The sequence below is a fragment of the Lampetra fluviatilis genome, chromosome 9 (genome assembly GCF_964198595.1).
Source record: "Lampetra fluviatilis chromosome 9, kcLamFluv1.1, whole genome shotgun sequence".
NCBI classification, from domain to species: Eukaryota; Metazoa; Chordata; class Hyperoartia; order Petromyzontiformes; family Petromyzontidae; genus Lampetra; species Lampetra fluviatilis.
Window position 1 is genome coordinate 291344 of NC_136283.1, and position 17574 is coordinate 308917.

At 48.7% G+C, this 17574-nt stretch overlaps 1 protein-coding gene across 1 annotated transcript in view; it reads right to left on the bottom strand.

The window, feature by feature from the left end:
• Positions 1-16812, bottom strand: part of LOC144934085 (testican-3-like) — a 213654-nt gene extending 196842 nt beyond the window's left edge. The window contains exons 1-2 of the mRNA XM_078859462.1: positions 16684-16812; positions 5904-6032 (exon numbers count right to left, since the gene is read on the bottom strand). Coding sequence (XP_078715588.1) covers positions 5904-6032; positions 16684-16797 — 243 coding nt within the window. The 5' untranslated portion in view covers positions 16798-16812. The remainder of the gene's footprint in view (positions 1-5903; positions 6033-16683) is intronic.
• Positions 16813-17574: the final 762 nt, after the last annotated feature.

The window sequence follows — 17574 nt, forward strand, 5'->3', positions numbered from 1 at the left end:
TGTTTCATTCTGGAAAAAGTCTGTTCACAGACATAAGTGCTGCCAAAGATGGTTGTCATTTTGAGTGCATGGTTCCTGAGATGAGGATATGTCTCAGAGGGGAGAGATGCATAGAAATTATGAAGGCTGCTTGACTTGAATGCGTCTTTCAGAGAGTCACAATTCTGCAGTTCAGCCAGTTCCATTTGGTAAATTGTATCCACATTTTCAATGTCAATAGAAAATGGGTTACGGAAAAGCTGTATGTCCTGTTCATGGAGATGAAGCTCTTTAAATCTAAATTGGAACTCCTTTTGCAATTTTTCCAGTGAATCCACACATGTTTTCTTTGGGAATTGCAACCAATGGTTTTTCCGCTAACAGATTTTGAGTTGTGGGGAGATGGCAGAAGTTTTCCTCCTTAACTTGTTTGATGAGGAGGCTAATTTTACGTCAAATGCTTTGACATGTGATTGCATATCACAGAGGAGCTTCCCCTTTCCTTGAAGTTGCACATTGAAACTGTTGAGTAGCTCTGTTACATCTGTCAGAAAGGCAAGGTGCCATTTCCATTCTGCATCATTGAGCTCTGGTACTTCTTTGTTTTTTGAAAGCAGAAAAGCTGTAATCTGTGGAAGTAAGTCATAGAAACGTTTCAAAACTCTCCCTCGACTCAGCCAACGGACTTCTGTGTGGTACAGAACATCTTCATAGTCAACATTTAGTTCAGACAGAAATTCCTGAAATTGTCTGTGGTTTAGTGCATGAGCTCTAATGAAGTTAACACAAGATACCACAATTTTCATAACAGAGTCCCACTTCAGTGATTTACTACACAGCGCTTGTTGGTGGATGAGGCAGTGTATGGCTATTGGATGAGAATGGTTATGTTTGTCCATCTCTTGGTTAAAGCGAGCAATTACTCCTTTCTTAGACCCCACCATGCTAGGAGCACCATCAGTTGTCACGCTGGCTAGTTTAGCCCAGTTCAGCTCCAAACCATTCACAGTTTGGCAAACCTTTTCATAGATATCCTCTCCTGTAGTTGTTCCTTTGATGCTTTGCAGTGCAGCAAGCTCTTCTGTGACTTTGAAATAGTCATTCGTCCCACGAATAAAAATTAGAAGTTGTGCAGAATCACGAACATCATTGCTTTCGTCGAGTGCCAAGGAAAAATAGGAAAGTTTTTTTGTGGAGTTTTGCAAATGCTGATGCAAATTGTCTCCCATTTCTTCAATCCTCCGTGTAATTGTAGGTCCTGAAAGACTCACTGTACTAAATAAATCGGCCTTCTCTGGACACATCTCTTTGGCAACAGAAAGAAGGCATTCTTTAACAAATTCTCCCTCCACGAATGGTCTGCCAGTGCACACTATTAGCTTGGCAACTTGAAAACTTGCTCGTAGTGATGAAATATTTAGCTGCTTCTGCTTCACAAAATTATTTTGCTGAGTTGTTAATGTATTTTTCAGTTTTAATATTTTATCTTTTCTCACTTCTCCGACCAAACAATCATATTTATCTTTATGTTGAGTTTCATAGTGTCGACGTAAATTGTATTCTTTGAACACAGACACTATATTCTGGCATATCAGACACACAGCTCTTTCCTTGTACTACATGTAAAAGTAATCATAAGTCCACTGTTATTTGAATATCCTACACTCCGAGTCAATTTTTCTCTTTCTTGACATCATTGTTTCCTAGGGAGTCAAAATTGCTATTAGTAAAATACCAATATATATATACAGCGCTACAAAAACAATATACCAGCAATAACTTTGCCCACACAGAGACATACAGACTGCACTGCCCATCAATGCAGTCTGATTGGGGGAACTCCGCTTTTACCCCAGGCTCACACTGGTGCGGGTGCCATTAAAAAGTTAATTACACCTGCAGTTTTGTTCACAGATCGCAGTGCGGTGGGCACAATGAGTGCTCACCAGCGCAGCTCAATCAGTGCCCACCGCCGCAGCTCAATGAGTGCTCACCAGCGCAGCCCAATTAGTGCTCACCAGCGCAGCCCAATTAGTGCTCACAAGCGCAGCCCAATTAGTGATCATGGGCCGGATAAATGTCCTCAGCGGGCCGCATGTGGCCCGCGGGCCGTAGTTTGAGGACCCCTGGTCTAGAACTCGCTTCCCCCATCCATCCGTACTTTTGCATTCGACTCCACGCCACTGCTCAAGTCCAGACTCTTGTCTTTAGAAGACTCCCTTATTTTGCTCTTAAAAATAAATATGGCTGTTGTTTCTGGACAGCGTCTTGAGCCACGGTCAAATTTACCTACTCTGTACATCCCCACTGTATTGCATATAAATGTATACATAACTCTTGCACGGTAGACATACACCGAGTCTTATAGGCATATCCAGAACCACATAATTAAAGAGAGATCCATAGACTCTATAGCAATCCATAGACTCACATATATGGGTCAATCTCTGTGTAGTACACATTCATCTGTAAGTCATGGGTCTCTTATGGCATGATATTGGTCTCTATGTGCAAGTGTGTCAGTTCAGGATCAAAATCTTCCCTTTTTTCTTCTGCCTATGACTGACTGCCCCTCTCTCTATAAAATAAATATACCCACCGTTTATGTACAGCATTGTAAGATGCAGTTGTATTTAGATATTATATAAATCCAAATTGTCTGATATTGCATTGAGTTAATAGTTATGTATCATGATGTCGTTTTTCGTCCAACTAAGAACAACATTTATAATTAAAATTATCATGTCATAAATGGAGAGAAAAGTATAAAATAGGCGACGTTTCGGGCAACAGCCCTTCTTGCCAGCACACAGAGAAGCCCGAGAGAGAGTATGACTCAGGTTCGGAGAGATGTTGTGCTGTAATCTTCACATGGCAACAAATGAGAGGAAACTATGCATGGCGTTATTGCCGTTTGAAGTGTGTTTAAACGCTCTGTATATGCCATCACGGCAATGCTTTAGAGATATATTGAGATGAAAAACTTCAAAGAGCATTCAATTAAAGCATATCATTGGGCACCATTTTTGTCTAATATCGTTCCACACACAGCGATCGTTCAAAGGTAATTTATCTGCTGGATTGTGTTGCTCCTTCTTGGAATGTATTTATTTATATCTCCTTCGCATTGTGTATATTCTGGGATGAGGTTACCAGTCACCAATAGCCATCACTGGGGACAATGCAATTCAAAAACAGAGGCATGCACACACAGAAAGCCTTGCGTGCATGTGCAATTACTGGGCTACAATTGGCAGTTTGCGGTTTAGGGTTAGGGCGCAGGCTAAGTGCAGTTTAGGGCTAGGGCGCAGGCTAAGTGCAGGGTTTCGGCATCAGTTGGCCGATGGTGGGGAGGGCCCAACCGTGATGGGCCGCAGTTCGGCGTGCCGCACGCCCGTAATCGATTCCCCATGACGGCGTCCTCCGTTCAAGTGAGAGATGAGTCGTGCCTGGATCTCTTGCATACATGCCTATTGCGGTGTAACGTACCAGATGTGGCCACGTGACGTTCCATGGACACGCGTTCCTGCACTGATAATCGTACGGACGAAAATCACGCCACCTCAACGCTGGTAGATCATCAACAGTTTTGCTTGCAAGAGATTTCTTCCAATGGTTCTAGTTCATTGCAAACGTTCAGTCCCAACTATGTTTGTAATTTACATCAAATTGGTTTGTATCCTTCTGATAAAGACCTACACCTCCAAAAGCTCTCAAGCTCACCATCTGTGGTAGTACTATTTATTTACCCAGGAACGCCTCACTCGACGGCCCTGCAATGTGTTGGTTGGTCGGTCCCGTGAACGAGCGTGTGGCTTCATGTAGGGGGAAAAGCGTAATGCTCAAAGTATCAGATATATCCTAAAATCCATTACTGTACTTGATATCTCCTTGCCAACTCACAGTCAAAGCCTATAACATCTGGTATTCCATGAACATTTCTCATTCAATTACCAGCCAAGCAACCCCTGCTTAGCATAGTATATTGTTTTATATAGTTTCTAGTAGAAATATTAGCCAACACGCTTGCGCACATAGTGGGTGTTGCAGGACTTGTCTAAGGCGGAGTTTCCTAAGCGCATGTCTTCGTGACCCACCACTGAAAACCCTTTCATTATTAAAAGTGTTCTCCCTTAACATACAAATTAACTGCAAGCACCTGATGATCGCTAACAATGAGCTCCACATGGCATAGAAAGTACCGATTATAATTATAACAAAGATCTCCTGTTTTTGTACGTGTGTACTTGAGTCCCATGTGAGAGTGGTGGTGCAATGGTTAGTGCACTTAGCTAAGAAAAGAGTGACCTGCGTTCGAGTCCCAGCCATGGCATTAACATCAGTGGGTGAATGAGATCTGAAACCAGTTCTGGGTCTCCACGAGGTCGACTAATCCTTGCAAATGAGTACAAGGTGCTGGTGCATAAACACTGGCACTTGGGAAACAAAGGTAGCCCAACCCCCTTATGCACTGCACCGGTATTAATAGGTGCTCGCGAACATACCTTTTCTCTAGAGTCTGTGTAAGCTATATAGGGGATGTTTGTCCCACGTGATAGAGACATCACTGATTCAATTTGAGATAGAGGATCTTGTCTGTGTGTGTGTGCGAGCGTGTGTCCCATGTGACATATACATTAAGATAGAGGATCTTAATTTGAATCAGCTCTCTCTGCTCTTGAGATAAACGATCTTAATTTAAATCGGCACTTCCTACATCAAACACCACTATTGTTGTTTAGAAATCATCAGGACCGTGCAGTGTGTCATGCCTGAAATTGTATTTGAATAGAGAATAGAGATTATTATTTTAAAATCATGGTTGCTGAGCGCACACAGGCCCCCAAAGGCCCAAAACGTCAAGCCGGATGAGAAGCGAGGATGAACAAACAGAGGGTGAGCTTGGACAAGCGGGCCACCAAACGCACACACACACAGACGGGATGCATGGCCGCTTCATTTCCCGTGACCAACACAGCAGCCGTATGGAATTGGAGAGGAGATTTCCACTTGCCATTAGTTCTGTTTGTCCACGAATAAAAATATAGGGTGGCGAGTGTCCAGATTTACTGCTCTGCCTGTGTTGCCTAAACATGGTCGATATTTAGGACATTTTAAACCAGAAGTGGGAGCCCAATCACAAGATGAAGCCCAACCACTCTTTGATTTTTTTCTAGGAGTGGGGAAAGGGAAGGTTATGGTCACTCTTACTTCACCACCCCCCACCCCTCTGAGCATTCCTGTGGACTGACGCTCACATCATGCAAGTACTTTTAAAGTGCACCTGCTGAGGTTTGAATCTAATATCTGCATCAGAAACGATTGTTTTAAATTGCCAAGCGCATTTTATCGAATTATTCTACTCTGTTCCAACAGAGTAGGTTTCTTAAAATGATTGTTGCAAAATGAGTCAGTTCGTTTGTCTCTATCTCCACGTGACTTTTCTTTCGTGTTGTGCGCGGTGCATTTAGCGCAACAGCGCGTGGATTTATAGCATTTGTTTTATTTGTTTGCTGGTGACTTTGTGCATTTCATATCCTAATCGCCTCCAGTGCTGTTGCTGCTGGCGGCAATAAAAGTTGTTTAAAAGTCAAAAGTCTCTCCAATGTGTCCCTGCCCTGACACTCACGCCCTCACCACCTCCATTCAACCTGAACGGAGTTTCTCTGAAGTTGCGAAGCGTCTTGAGACACGGTGACATTTAGACGCTGTATAAAGTATACATTGTTATTGTTCGTGTACGAGTTGTCAAAGTGCACCCAACTTGGTAACGCGCATGGGCGATGTTACCGAAACTTACTGCAGAACCGCGGTGGCCACTGCTGCCTCTGTTGTTGTTGCAAAATGTACACGACACGCGCGTAGTGTCCGCGGGTCTGTGAGCACGCAACGTTGTCGCGAGTGTACAGCGGGTGAGCACTCACATCACGGAACCGGTTCCAGGGACCTTCCTCGACAAAATTTCCGCCGGCGAGCTGGTCGGAGCGCGGCATCTCTCCGCAGGCCAGCCCCACCGCCAACAGCAGCACACAGGCCACAGCCGCCCAGTGCATCTGGGGACACACGCACACCGCCACCGTCGTCATCGCGCTGGGGGCGTGCACGCACCGTGGGGACCGCGTCACCACGGGTGCTACCGGCAGGGCCCTGGCGTAATGTAGTTGCCATGAGTGCTGGAAACATTGTTAATATAATAAGAATAAGAATTTCTGCTTGTATTCGAAAGGGAAGAACGACTCATATCCACGGAGAACTACAGATGAGCAGGACATGCAGCAGCCAGGTGGTGAGCTGGTGCCAAATTCTCATCTAAGCTCTGTGGTCCTCGATATATACGAAGGTGTTATTGGTTTACATTTGGGAGCAAACCAGAGCACCTGCACAAAATCCAAGAGTGTGAGGGTGCAACACTCTATTCCATACAGATGGAACAGGTGGAGTCCACAATTTGCTGTACCGCCTTTTGCTGGTGAGCCAGGGTATGGCTCCACCTCGACACCCACAGGAAGGGCGTTTAATAACATACGAATGGTGATCCACCAACACCTCGCTACCTCCACAGTGCTGGGCTACAGGCCAAGTTTGTAGCCACCACCGCCCTGCTAAGTGACAATGTTCTGCTGATACCGACATCCAGGTCTTGTGTATACATAAACCATGAAGTACATCGTTGTCACATCATAGGCTATATTAAACACGGTACTTTAAACATATATAGACATGGAAAAGCACGATCTCCGACACCTGATGCCAACAGCACGCAGCGTTTCAGCCAGGTAGTAGCCCACGCCTCCCAGTGACTCTCGTTGTCAATCCACCTCGTTTTTGACAAAGGTAACCCCCAAACCCGCTCATTGTTTCATGGAGTTAGCTAAGAGGCTCACGCTATTCGGCCACCAGGCATTTACCCTGCTGATGACCTGAAATGGCACCAACCGCTGCTGTCATCTGAGTGGGTGGTAGAGACCGCTGCCCCAGCCGTGGTTGGCATGGCCCTGGTGCAAGAACTGAATTGAGGCCCCTTATCAAATCTCTTCCCACCACCTCTTCATAGACTGGTTGCCAACATTCGTCCATCCCGTGTGCCCTGGTGCAGTTGGACCACCCACACACCCAATAGCTACACCGCTGCGGTAGGGCTAGACCATTCGTGAGTTCCTAATCTCACCCTCGGTGGGAGTAGATGTGATTGTCTAAGTCTAGGCATGTGCCTGAATTTTGTCCAGGGAAATAATTTTCCTCTAACGAGCCAATAGCAATTGAATACAGGCATTTGCCAAACACTGGACATGTAAATTATTCACCTGCAGAATGTCCTCTTCCCCCATATACACAGATTTCAATGAACTGTCACAATCAGGGGCCACAATTAAATCTAAGATTTAATTATTGTTTGTCTCTTCATTACAGTCTCATTTAGTTTTGTCTGTGCCATCTGTTACAATTTGTTTACCCTGTATGTAATTCTTCCATTCGTCTCAAGGCAAGATTTAAACATAATCTGCATAAGTTGTAAATGACCAATTCTCAAACACACAATTCATTGAATGCATCTTGAGCATGAGAATCAATGCTAATCAATAAATCTCTACAAGCCTTGAATGTCAGAGGCTACTCGTATGCCTGGGTTTTCTCTGGGTAATTTCCTTTTCTCTTCAAAGCACAAACCAATGATCAATGAGAATCTTCCCAAGCAACCAGCAGGACTCTCCTATAAAGTAGTCTTGAGACTCAATTCAAGTTTTGCTGAGTAAATGAAAAAGTTTTAAAAGTCAAACATCTTCACCATCAAACAAGCACGGGGTGGACGCTTATCAATTGCCTAAATTCTATATTTCTATGACGGGATCAGTTTATCCACAGAACATCCATTGCTGTCTACCTAACAGAGAAGGTTTTGTTTGAGTAAATCCCAAAGGGAATTTGAAATCGTGACCTCTGCCATCGCGCTACGCACCCGGCTTGCCGACGTGGAATACAAATGCACAGCACTCTGTGCATTCCGTGAATGATGCAGCGCAAGGCACGAACACAGCGGCGTGCACACCACGGGGCCTTCTACCTCAAGTGCCCATATCTCTCAAACATGCAAAGCTCGTACATGTACCCTTTTGCAAGTGCAATGATCTTTACGGTTTAAACATGATATGACATTCCGATTAATGCATTATGTAAAAACGTATAAATAAAACCGCTCTTAAAAGAACATATAAAAATTAACTCATCCCGCCAAAAGGCTTGCCCGTGTTTGATGGTGATGTCTGGGTTTAGACCAGGATGCCAGAACGCCGACGGAACTGTGTCCTGCCGACTGTAAATTGAGCCCCGCCACACACGACTGGCATGCTGCTATAGGCAGCAGAGCACCGTGCTCCACGGCCTGAGTCGTGTGCAATTGTATCTCCGTAGGGTTTTACACAGAGTTTTAAATGTCCTTTTGATGCCTACAAAACGATAGAAGAAAATGTACCATCCTTCAGAACCATTTACTCGAGGAATGTTAAATGGCAGCTTCAACACAGAGGCTTTGTGATGCCAGCGTGACCTGTTTCGTTGACTTAAGATGAAGTGGGAAATGCCTCCTGCTCAAGACAGACAAAGCAAGTCACCTTATCACAACGCGTGCTGTCAAAATGAATTCCCTCCTCCATATTGCCAGCTGTCTATATTTCGTCACTCCAATAACTTTCCAGTGTCCACCACCGAATACACAACAGCGTGCGTCTGGGCATACCGGGGGCGTGCACGCGGCACCTGAAATATAAACCCGCGCAGAATGTTCCTGCCAGTGGCCATCGCTAAACTATCCGTGACGTGTGTCCTACTTGCTCTACAGGTATAGTGCAACTGGACGGAACAACACGCAGCAAAGGATGCATTATCCATCACTGCCACGTGGGCCTTTGGCTCTTTCTGTTTTTAAAAAAAGAAATCCCGTGACCATCCGCTGAACGTTTTGCATATATTTGTCTTGTGCTCGTCGAGATGCCCGAGAACGCTGGAGGGGCGTGAGGCTCGACGCGTCCCCCTCTGCATGGCGGATGATGTCCCTCCTCTGCGTTCTGACAGGGTGCCTGCCACAGTCTGGCTCCATGGGAATCTGACATTTCCGCTGAACTCTTAAGCTCCCCGAGTGTTCTGAAGCTTCCTCTAGGTTCTTGCCAGCGCAGTGTGGGGGGACGGGGGTGTTTGAAGCGCGGCGCCCCGCGGGACCGCGGGATATCTCACCCCTCTCCCCCAACGCTCGCCTCCATACGGAGCAGGCAAAACAAAAGGCATCACTTTAATTAATCAAAGGTCAGAAGCCATTACGTGCCTGACATTATAAATAAAAGCCGTTATCAGTAATTAGTTCCATGATTATTCGCTTCCCAGACCCGGAGCCTCAGCGGCACGCCTTAATAAAACGCGTTATCGCCGTGGCAGCACTGCGTCACGCTGCCCCGCTCGTTATCATTCATAGCTCTCGCGCTGAGTGAGAAAGACGGTCCCATGTGAATTAGGACCAAACAAAACAAAAAGTAACATGTATGCCGTATGGGCATGACCCTCTCTGCCAGTGGTATAGTTGGTGTGTGTGTGTTTGTATGTACGAGTGCGTGAAAAGCTCCATCGCAGCCGTGTTTTGAGACTGGGTTGTGAAAGTCCGTGACTTTTCCGGAAGCCTCGGAACGCTTTCCTCAGCACTCGTCTCCAGGGCTACGCCTTGTGCGGACATCAACTCTGCGAACATTGCTGCCATCCCCCACCGCGACCACCACCGCCACCCGCCCGCCCTCCTCCTCCGCGCGTGTCCCTTGTCATTTCACATTTCATTCGGGTGTCTAACACTCGGCTCTCTGAGCAGTGTCGGACTACTGAGGTCTTTCCTACGCTAAAGAGAGCGAAAGTGGTGCAGGCTGCAGCGTGGGATCCTACGTCATGAAGTTGCACGACACGCAGGCAAATATATCTTTAAATGTATCTTTAAATACATCATTGCATTCTCGTGGCACGGTCTCTGTGTGCAGTGCATATTCCCAGGAGCACGCGGTCAAGATGGGAAGCGTCACTCAGGCCACAAGCTCGTCTCTGACACACGTGGACTAAGAATCAAGGTCATCCTGACCCACAAAAAGGACTAACGTTTGGTCTGCTCCAATCGTCCTTAGGTCTGGAATCACTCGTCGCGTCATTGAAATGTAGCACGTAACATCCAGCCTTCTTGTCAATCCACTGCTGGATAAGGGCATCTCCCACCATACCCTCCCCATGCTGAGCACATGCGAGCGGGGGTCAAATGAAGACGGGGAGCATAGAAGTACAGTCAACAATGATGGATTTTGCATCCCTCTGCCGTCCCGCCGCACTCCATGAGATCTCGTAAAATAAATCTTGACTTAAAGCTTTCGTGACCGCAGGAATTCATATTCTTCGGGTTTTTCGGTAAAGCCACGTAGAATAATAAAACAAATATAATGACGTTTCGATCGCAACACAAGCAATCGTGTGTTTCACCTGATGACGATTGCTTGTATTGCGATCGAAACGTCGTGATATTTGTTTTATTTTTTATATCTACGTGACTTTACCGAAAGACCCAAATAATATCTCGTGGTATTCTACAATTCACGGAGAGGTGGTAGACGTGGGCGCTGTGAAGGGGCTGCATGCTGCGAACAGCGTGTTCCTCTACGCCCATTCCCGCCGAGGAAGCCGCCGCCCGCCCTGGGTGCCGACGTGCGCCGGGGACGTCCCCGCATTCACGAGGCGCGCTCGTTACGGCTCCGACTAACGGCCGCGGGAATTACGGAACAGCTCGCGATCAACGGAACAGGGCGATCCGCACGATCGCATCACGAGCAAATTACGACGCATTCACGTGCCCTTCAGCTCCCGCAGTATGGCGTCCGACATGATTACATTGATGGCACATGTGGCGGTGAATTACTGCATTCCGCTCGTACTCTTCCGCGGTCCTTCTGCTGCACAGCTCTTTGGCATTTTCTGTTCGTGCCGCACATTGTGGGGCACGATGTCCGACGTTTCACTCCACGTTAATGGGAGCTTATTTCGGGTGCCGGACTACCGCATTTATCAGGGTGGATGTCCACCCATGATGGAGTGCGGTGGTGGGACATTGTCTTCGGACTCGATTGCAGTGGCATCCTCTGCGATGAAAAATCCCGGATGGCGAGGCAATGGTCGCTCATCTTACAGTGGCTGCCTGCAGTGTGCATTGCAGAAAGCCCACAATGTATAGATGTATTTATTTACACTTTTATATATTTCAGGGCCACTGATGGATGAAAGCTTCCCCTTATCTTTCTGGCACAGGGGGTAGGTTTGGTGAGTGTGGGTGGCTTGGTAAGTATGGGGTGGTTTGGTGAGTGTGGGGTGGTTTGGTGAGTGTGGGGTGGTGAGTGTGGGGTGGTTTGTTGAGTGTGGGGTGGTGAGTGTGGGGTGGCTTGGTGAGTGTGGGGTGGCTTGGTGAGTGTGGGGTGGCTTGGTGAGTGTGGGGTGGCTTGGTGAGTGTGGGGTGGTGAGTGTGGGGTGGCTTGGTGAGTGTGGGGTGGTCAGTGTGGGGTGGCTTGGTGAGTGTGGGGTGGCTTGGTGAGTGTGGGGTGGCTTGGTGAGTGTGAGGTGGTTTGGTGAGTGTGGGGTGGTGAGTGTGGGGTGGTGAGTGTGGGGTGGCTTGGTGAGTGTGGGGTGGCTTGGTGAGTGTGGGGTGGTTTGGTGAGTGTGGGGTGGTTTGGTGAGTGTGAGGTGGTTTGGTGAGTGTGGGGTGGTGAGTGTGGGTTGGCTTGGTGAGTGTGGGGTGGCTTGGCGAGTGTGGGGTGGTTTGGTGAGTGTGGGGTGGTGAGTGTGGGGTGGCTTGGTGAGTGTGGGGTGGCTTGGTGAGTGTGGGGTGGCTTGGTGAGTGTGGGGTGGCTTGGTGAGTGTGGGGTGGTGAGTGTGAGGTGGTTTGGTGAGTGTGGGGTGGTGAGTGTGGGGTGGCTTGGTGAGTGTGGGGTGGCTTGGTGAGTGTGGGGTGGCTTGGTGAGTGTGGGGTGGTGAGTGTGAGGTGGTTTGGTGAGTGTGGGGTGGTGAGTGTGGGGTGGCTTGGTGAGTGTGGGGTGGCTTGGTGAGTGTGGGGTGGCTTGGTGAGTGTGGAGTGGCTTGGTGAGTGTGGGGTAGCTTGGTGAGTGTGGCTTGGTGAGTGTGGGGTGGTTTGGTGAGTGTGGCTTGGTGAGTGTGGGGTGGTTTGTTGAGTGTGGGGTGGTGAGTGTGGGGTGGCTTGGTGAGTGTGGGGTGGCTTGGTGAGTGCGAGTTGGTTTGGTGAGTGTGGCTTGGTGAGTGTGGGGTGGCTTGGTGAGTGTGGACCTGTTAAATGTCACTCGCCACTGATGGTGGTCGAAAATGACCAAGAATCCAGCTCGGGCCGTTGGGTTTTATTTTGTAGTGAAATAACCATTGTTCCACTGCTTAATCTGTGCGGGTTACTAGAAATGCCTTGTGACTAACCCCTTGCAAATAACAAGGTGAAGACATCGCCATCCATGGCCAATGTCTGGTGACTGTGAGCAAGCAATACTTACACAGGTCGGATGAGCTTCATAGAAGACCACTCCACCTTCCTGCCTCATCGCGTCTCACCATTGTTAGAGCGTTATTAAATAACATTTACAATGACAACCTTTCCTCTCACAATATGTTGTGAGAGGAAAGTTATTTTTACGGAAGTCTACAAATAATTAGAATGTCATAATTGCCCTGCCATAGGAATATGGAGTTTTGACACCTGACTCAGGACCGCCAATGAAGCTGTGCATCGGCCGACATTTGCATGAATGCAATGCGTAACACATTCATTTTAATATATTTACAGGGACACGTTTGAGTTTTTAATGACTTTAATGTACCCATGAGAGACTTAATTGAGCCAGAAAACTTCAAAGAACCCCATGATTAGAATGTTTGGTCAATTCCTTTGTAATTGTATTTTATGTATCAGGACTAGGAGCGCGAGCAGAAAATACAGACCTGCAAGGGAGCACGCGATGCAATTAGAATACGTCTACTATCTCTCCAAATACATGCCGTGTGTGTACTGTGTAAGTGCCGTGGTGAGCGCGCTGCACTACAAACCTGGCGATCCGAGTTAGATTCCAGCTTACAACCAACACCAGTCACGATTATCTGAACCCTTCTTGGGCCTCCCCTAGATCGACTTAGCCTCAAAAAGACTACCTGGTGCGGTGTGTAAACATCGCCACTAGAGAGACAAAGGTGGCCGGGCGTGGTGCTGGCTACTCACTCCCTCGCGTGCCGTGCCGGCCTTCATAGGTGCTCGCAAACAGCACTTGCCCCACAAGTCTGTTAAGGCGATAGGGGGGAATCTTTGTATTTGTGTGCGCACAGTCCATATCGTTTTCGATCGTAATGCTAAGGCATCCACGGAACACCAAGACACATCAAAGTCAAACTGGCGATGAAATCGCAATGTGATATTGACTGCCGAGTCCCCTGTGCGCTCTGCCAGTAGAATATGTAAAGATTTTTTTTACTCCCACGTCAACACAGCAGACATGCGCAGCCGATATCCGAGCACAGAGGAGAGAGGAGACTGGTGCACATTATACGACATTTGTATTAGTAGAGCGTCCCAGGCTGGAGAGGTGGCGCAGTGATGAGGCGCACTGTTCTATGAACCTGGCCATGCCTAACATCAGCGGGAAAGCAAGAGCCATCTCAACTGGTGCCCGACTCTCCCGTCACCAACCCGCACTGACCAGCGTGGTGAGGTTTAAATAACAAACAAAACAATCGACATACCTCGATGTGCTGTGAAAAAGGCTCATTGTACGCGACGTCAACTGGTAGATCTGTTTTTCTTGTGGTGAAGTATGGCATCACAACCCCCATGACTGGCACGGACGCAGGGAGGCCATCATCCAGAAGTGGATTACCAGAGGGATGTCCGTGAAATTATTATTTTTACTATTCTCAATTCCGTTGTACAATATAGTGAGATCGCAAAGCAACAGAAGGACGGACGGGCGTGTTGGTTGATTCCGCTACATGAGGTCGCACAGCGTGCACCACCGCTCGATTTCTAGCTGGAAGTCGCAGGCAGAGGGCAGCGATTTTAAAAGAGCCCCCCCCATTCCCTCCTCCCCATCTACCCCACTCAAGCAAAGTTCACACAAACGGGCTTTTGAACCACTGACCGCGTTCAATTAACCTCTAGGCATGCGCTCGAAAATCCTTTCCCCGCCTCCACGAGGTTTTCCCTCTTCTGAGCAACGTATTGTAAATAACCATGATGATGTTTCATAGACCTTTCTCGATCCAATGCCGGATGAATGAAGGCCTCCCCACACCTTTATCGGTCATGGGGGTTGTATTAGCATACGCTGGTTAATGAGGGTTATTATTTACACTTGTTTACAACAGCAAACTCTCACTGAGCCAAGTTTTTTTATTTTTTAGGTGGGTTCTGCCAAGTTTATTTTAAATTGGAGGCGACAATTGCCTAGTAAATTTTAATGGAGTAATTTGCGGTGTCATTAGGCAAAGAAAGCAAGGGAGCGTTGTGCATCGCCATTTCACATTTCAGATAATCGCTCGACATTGACGTTAGCTGCGGATGGAAATCACGTGCGCTGGGTTGAGAGCACAATGCGATGACTAGTGCGCCACCGGTCCACTCCAGAATCCTTATTGTTGATGCCCATGTCCTTTACATCCCCGGAGAATTGCGCTCAAGGCGAGGAAAGAATGGGAGTGATGTGGACGTCATGGCATCTCGGTACCAACGAATAGGCGCCCGGATGTATCTCTCTGCTCTGTTCTATTCAATTCCGTGTTCTTTAATCATCGTCTCTCTGTAGAACTAATTATCTCGTTTGTAGATGAGACGCGGTGAACCGAGGTGTCACGTATGCACGTATTGATTAATTAGTTATTCCCGTATACGGGTAGAGCAGTGACGCCCACACTGCACTACAAACCCCGTTACACGAGTTCGATTCTCAATCACGGCCAACATCAGTGACGAGTGACAGATGAACCAGTCCTACCCCACTCATAACCCTATCCCTTGCATCCTCAACTTCACCAACCCGCACAGACCAGCGCGGTGAGGTATGGTCAAACAATAGCACGTAATTGACACATAGTGGAGGCCTTTATCCACCAGCGGTTTGTAAACAGCCAAGTATTATTATAGCAAAAAATACATCTCCAATGAATAAGGGCCATTGTTCGAAACGTCGCCTATATATGTGCACCTCGAACAAAGCTTGCTGAAGCTTTCCAATGCGGCCAACTGCGTGCATAACGCCCCGCAAGAGTCGCCGGCGTTCAGATGCCGAGATCGAACCGTGTACGTGTGGCGCTCGTCAGCGGCGAGCGCGCCCGACCCGAACATCACCGACCGCTCGGCTCACGCGCAAAAGCCGCGGACGTCTGCTCGGGTGAATGTGCAATTTACGTAGTAATAATAATAATGACTCGGTTTTCTGCAGCGTCCGTATCTGTTGGGCTTTAAATGAATCCCCAAAAACAAACGTGAGGGGGCGAGTCAACCTCTCCGTGTGATCCTCCCAGCGCGGCGCAACCGGGACGACGGACATCGCGTGAACAACACGCCCCGTACGCAGAAACAACAACAGAAACAACAACAACAACAACAACAGTTCAATGTACTCAAAACTGTAACCCGGGAACCTCTAATCCCCAAAAACCAACAGATAACAGGGCGCGCGTCGTATTCACGATCACGAATCTTCCATCTTACTCGCCCGGGCAGTGCGTCTCAAGAGCCTGCTGCGTAGATGACATTCGATGTAATTATCAGTTTAATTACGCAACGCACGCCGATCCAACAACCGACCGGACCCTCCTTTTGGACATCACCGCCGCTGTCGCTACCGTCCCCCAGAACCCGTATTGCCCCCCTCCCCTCCCACTATCGGCCCATGCTCCGCTGGGATCGTGCGGGGGTCATGCAGAACGGGACACCTCGATCCGTCTCAGCAGCAGGACGAGTGGTGCCGGGTGTGTTTGCATTTACTCCGAGCCGCATGCGGGACGAGAGCGCAGCGAGTCTGCGGAAAGGAAGAGGCTGATCGGCGACAGGAGGCAGAGGGACCTCGCTTTATTGAACGCCGCTGTGCGATGAACGCGTGGAATGACTCGAGACAAAGCCACCACGGAACCGCTCCGACCGACGCGACGGACAGAGACGGCCAACGTCGCCGTCCGGGGCTCGTCCCACGCAACCCCGAGAAACGATGTCGCATCCTCGACGGCTGATGAATGCGTTTGCTGTTCTGGGCGCAGCGAAGGGGCCCGTGCGGTTGAGATCGCTGCGCGGCACGACGCTCGTGCCGCGCGCCTGATCCGTCTCGCGACCAGACCAGACACGCTCCACCAACTCCGCGCTGATGCGTCATCGTCAGCAGCTGCAGCTGCAGCAGCAGCAGTAGCGGCGGGGGGATCAGCAGCAGCTTCGACTGCTGTCGCGATGTCCCAGTAAACACTGTGTCACGCTTGCCCGCGGAGGCGCCTCCCGACACTCCGCGATCGCCTTCATTTAATAGATGACGGTCACGACAATTAATGATGGCATCGGCAACATTCACATCACCGGCACTCTCGCACGATTGGGGAAAAACTCGGGTAAACACCAACAACGGAAATAACCGGAATAATATGAAGATTGTACGTGATGAGACATACCTTGGTGGTGGTGGTGGTGATGATGTGCTGAATAAGACTGTGGTCCACCCGCGAATGCCGATTCTGCGCGCTCCGCACCCCGAACAACAGCGCGACGTTGACGTCGCGCGTCATCGCTACGTGCTGACGTCACGTGGACTCCACGATCCCCTCGCGTTCACCTCGCCCGGGGGCAATCGGCAGAGACGCCTCGTGCACTCGGCGTGTGCGTGTACATGGGGAGCGGTAGTGTAGCGGTTAGTGCGCTGTACGACGAGCCCGGCGATCTCAAATGAGTGCCGGGTACGGTGTATACACATCGCTACTAGGGAGACATAGGCAGCCGGGCTTGGTGCTGACCACCCACCCCCTCGTTGTGCCGTACCAGCCTTCACATGTGCCTCCGATTAGCACTTGCCCCGACTATTAAGGCTTGTACGGGACATCCTTGTCTTTGGTGAGCGGTCTCAAGATTCTGAAAGCACGATGCGGGGAAGAGGTCTTTGTGGGGAACAATTTGCGCAGCGGTGAGCACCGCACGAACATGGCAATACATGGGTTGGATTCCAATCCAGGGATAACAATTGGCGGCGAGTGAATAAAATAAACTGTCCTGGGTCTCCCCTAGGTAGACATAGCTTGAAATTAGTACATCGTGTGGTGTGTGTAAACATTAGCACTGGCAAAAATAGCGGCGGCCAGGCCTAATGCTGGCCACACCACCGGCTCGCGCAGTTGCGGCCTACATAGGCGTAGCTAACAACAGCACATGGGCCAGAAGTTGGTTTAAATGTCGACAGAGGCAGAAGTCGTGCACTACGATTATTTTAGCGGTAGCGAAATGCTTGGTTATATACATACATTGGTTATATACATGCATGCTCAGCCAGGGCAGGTCTCGCATAAGTGGCG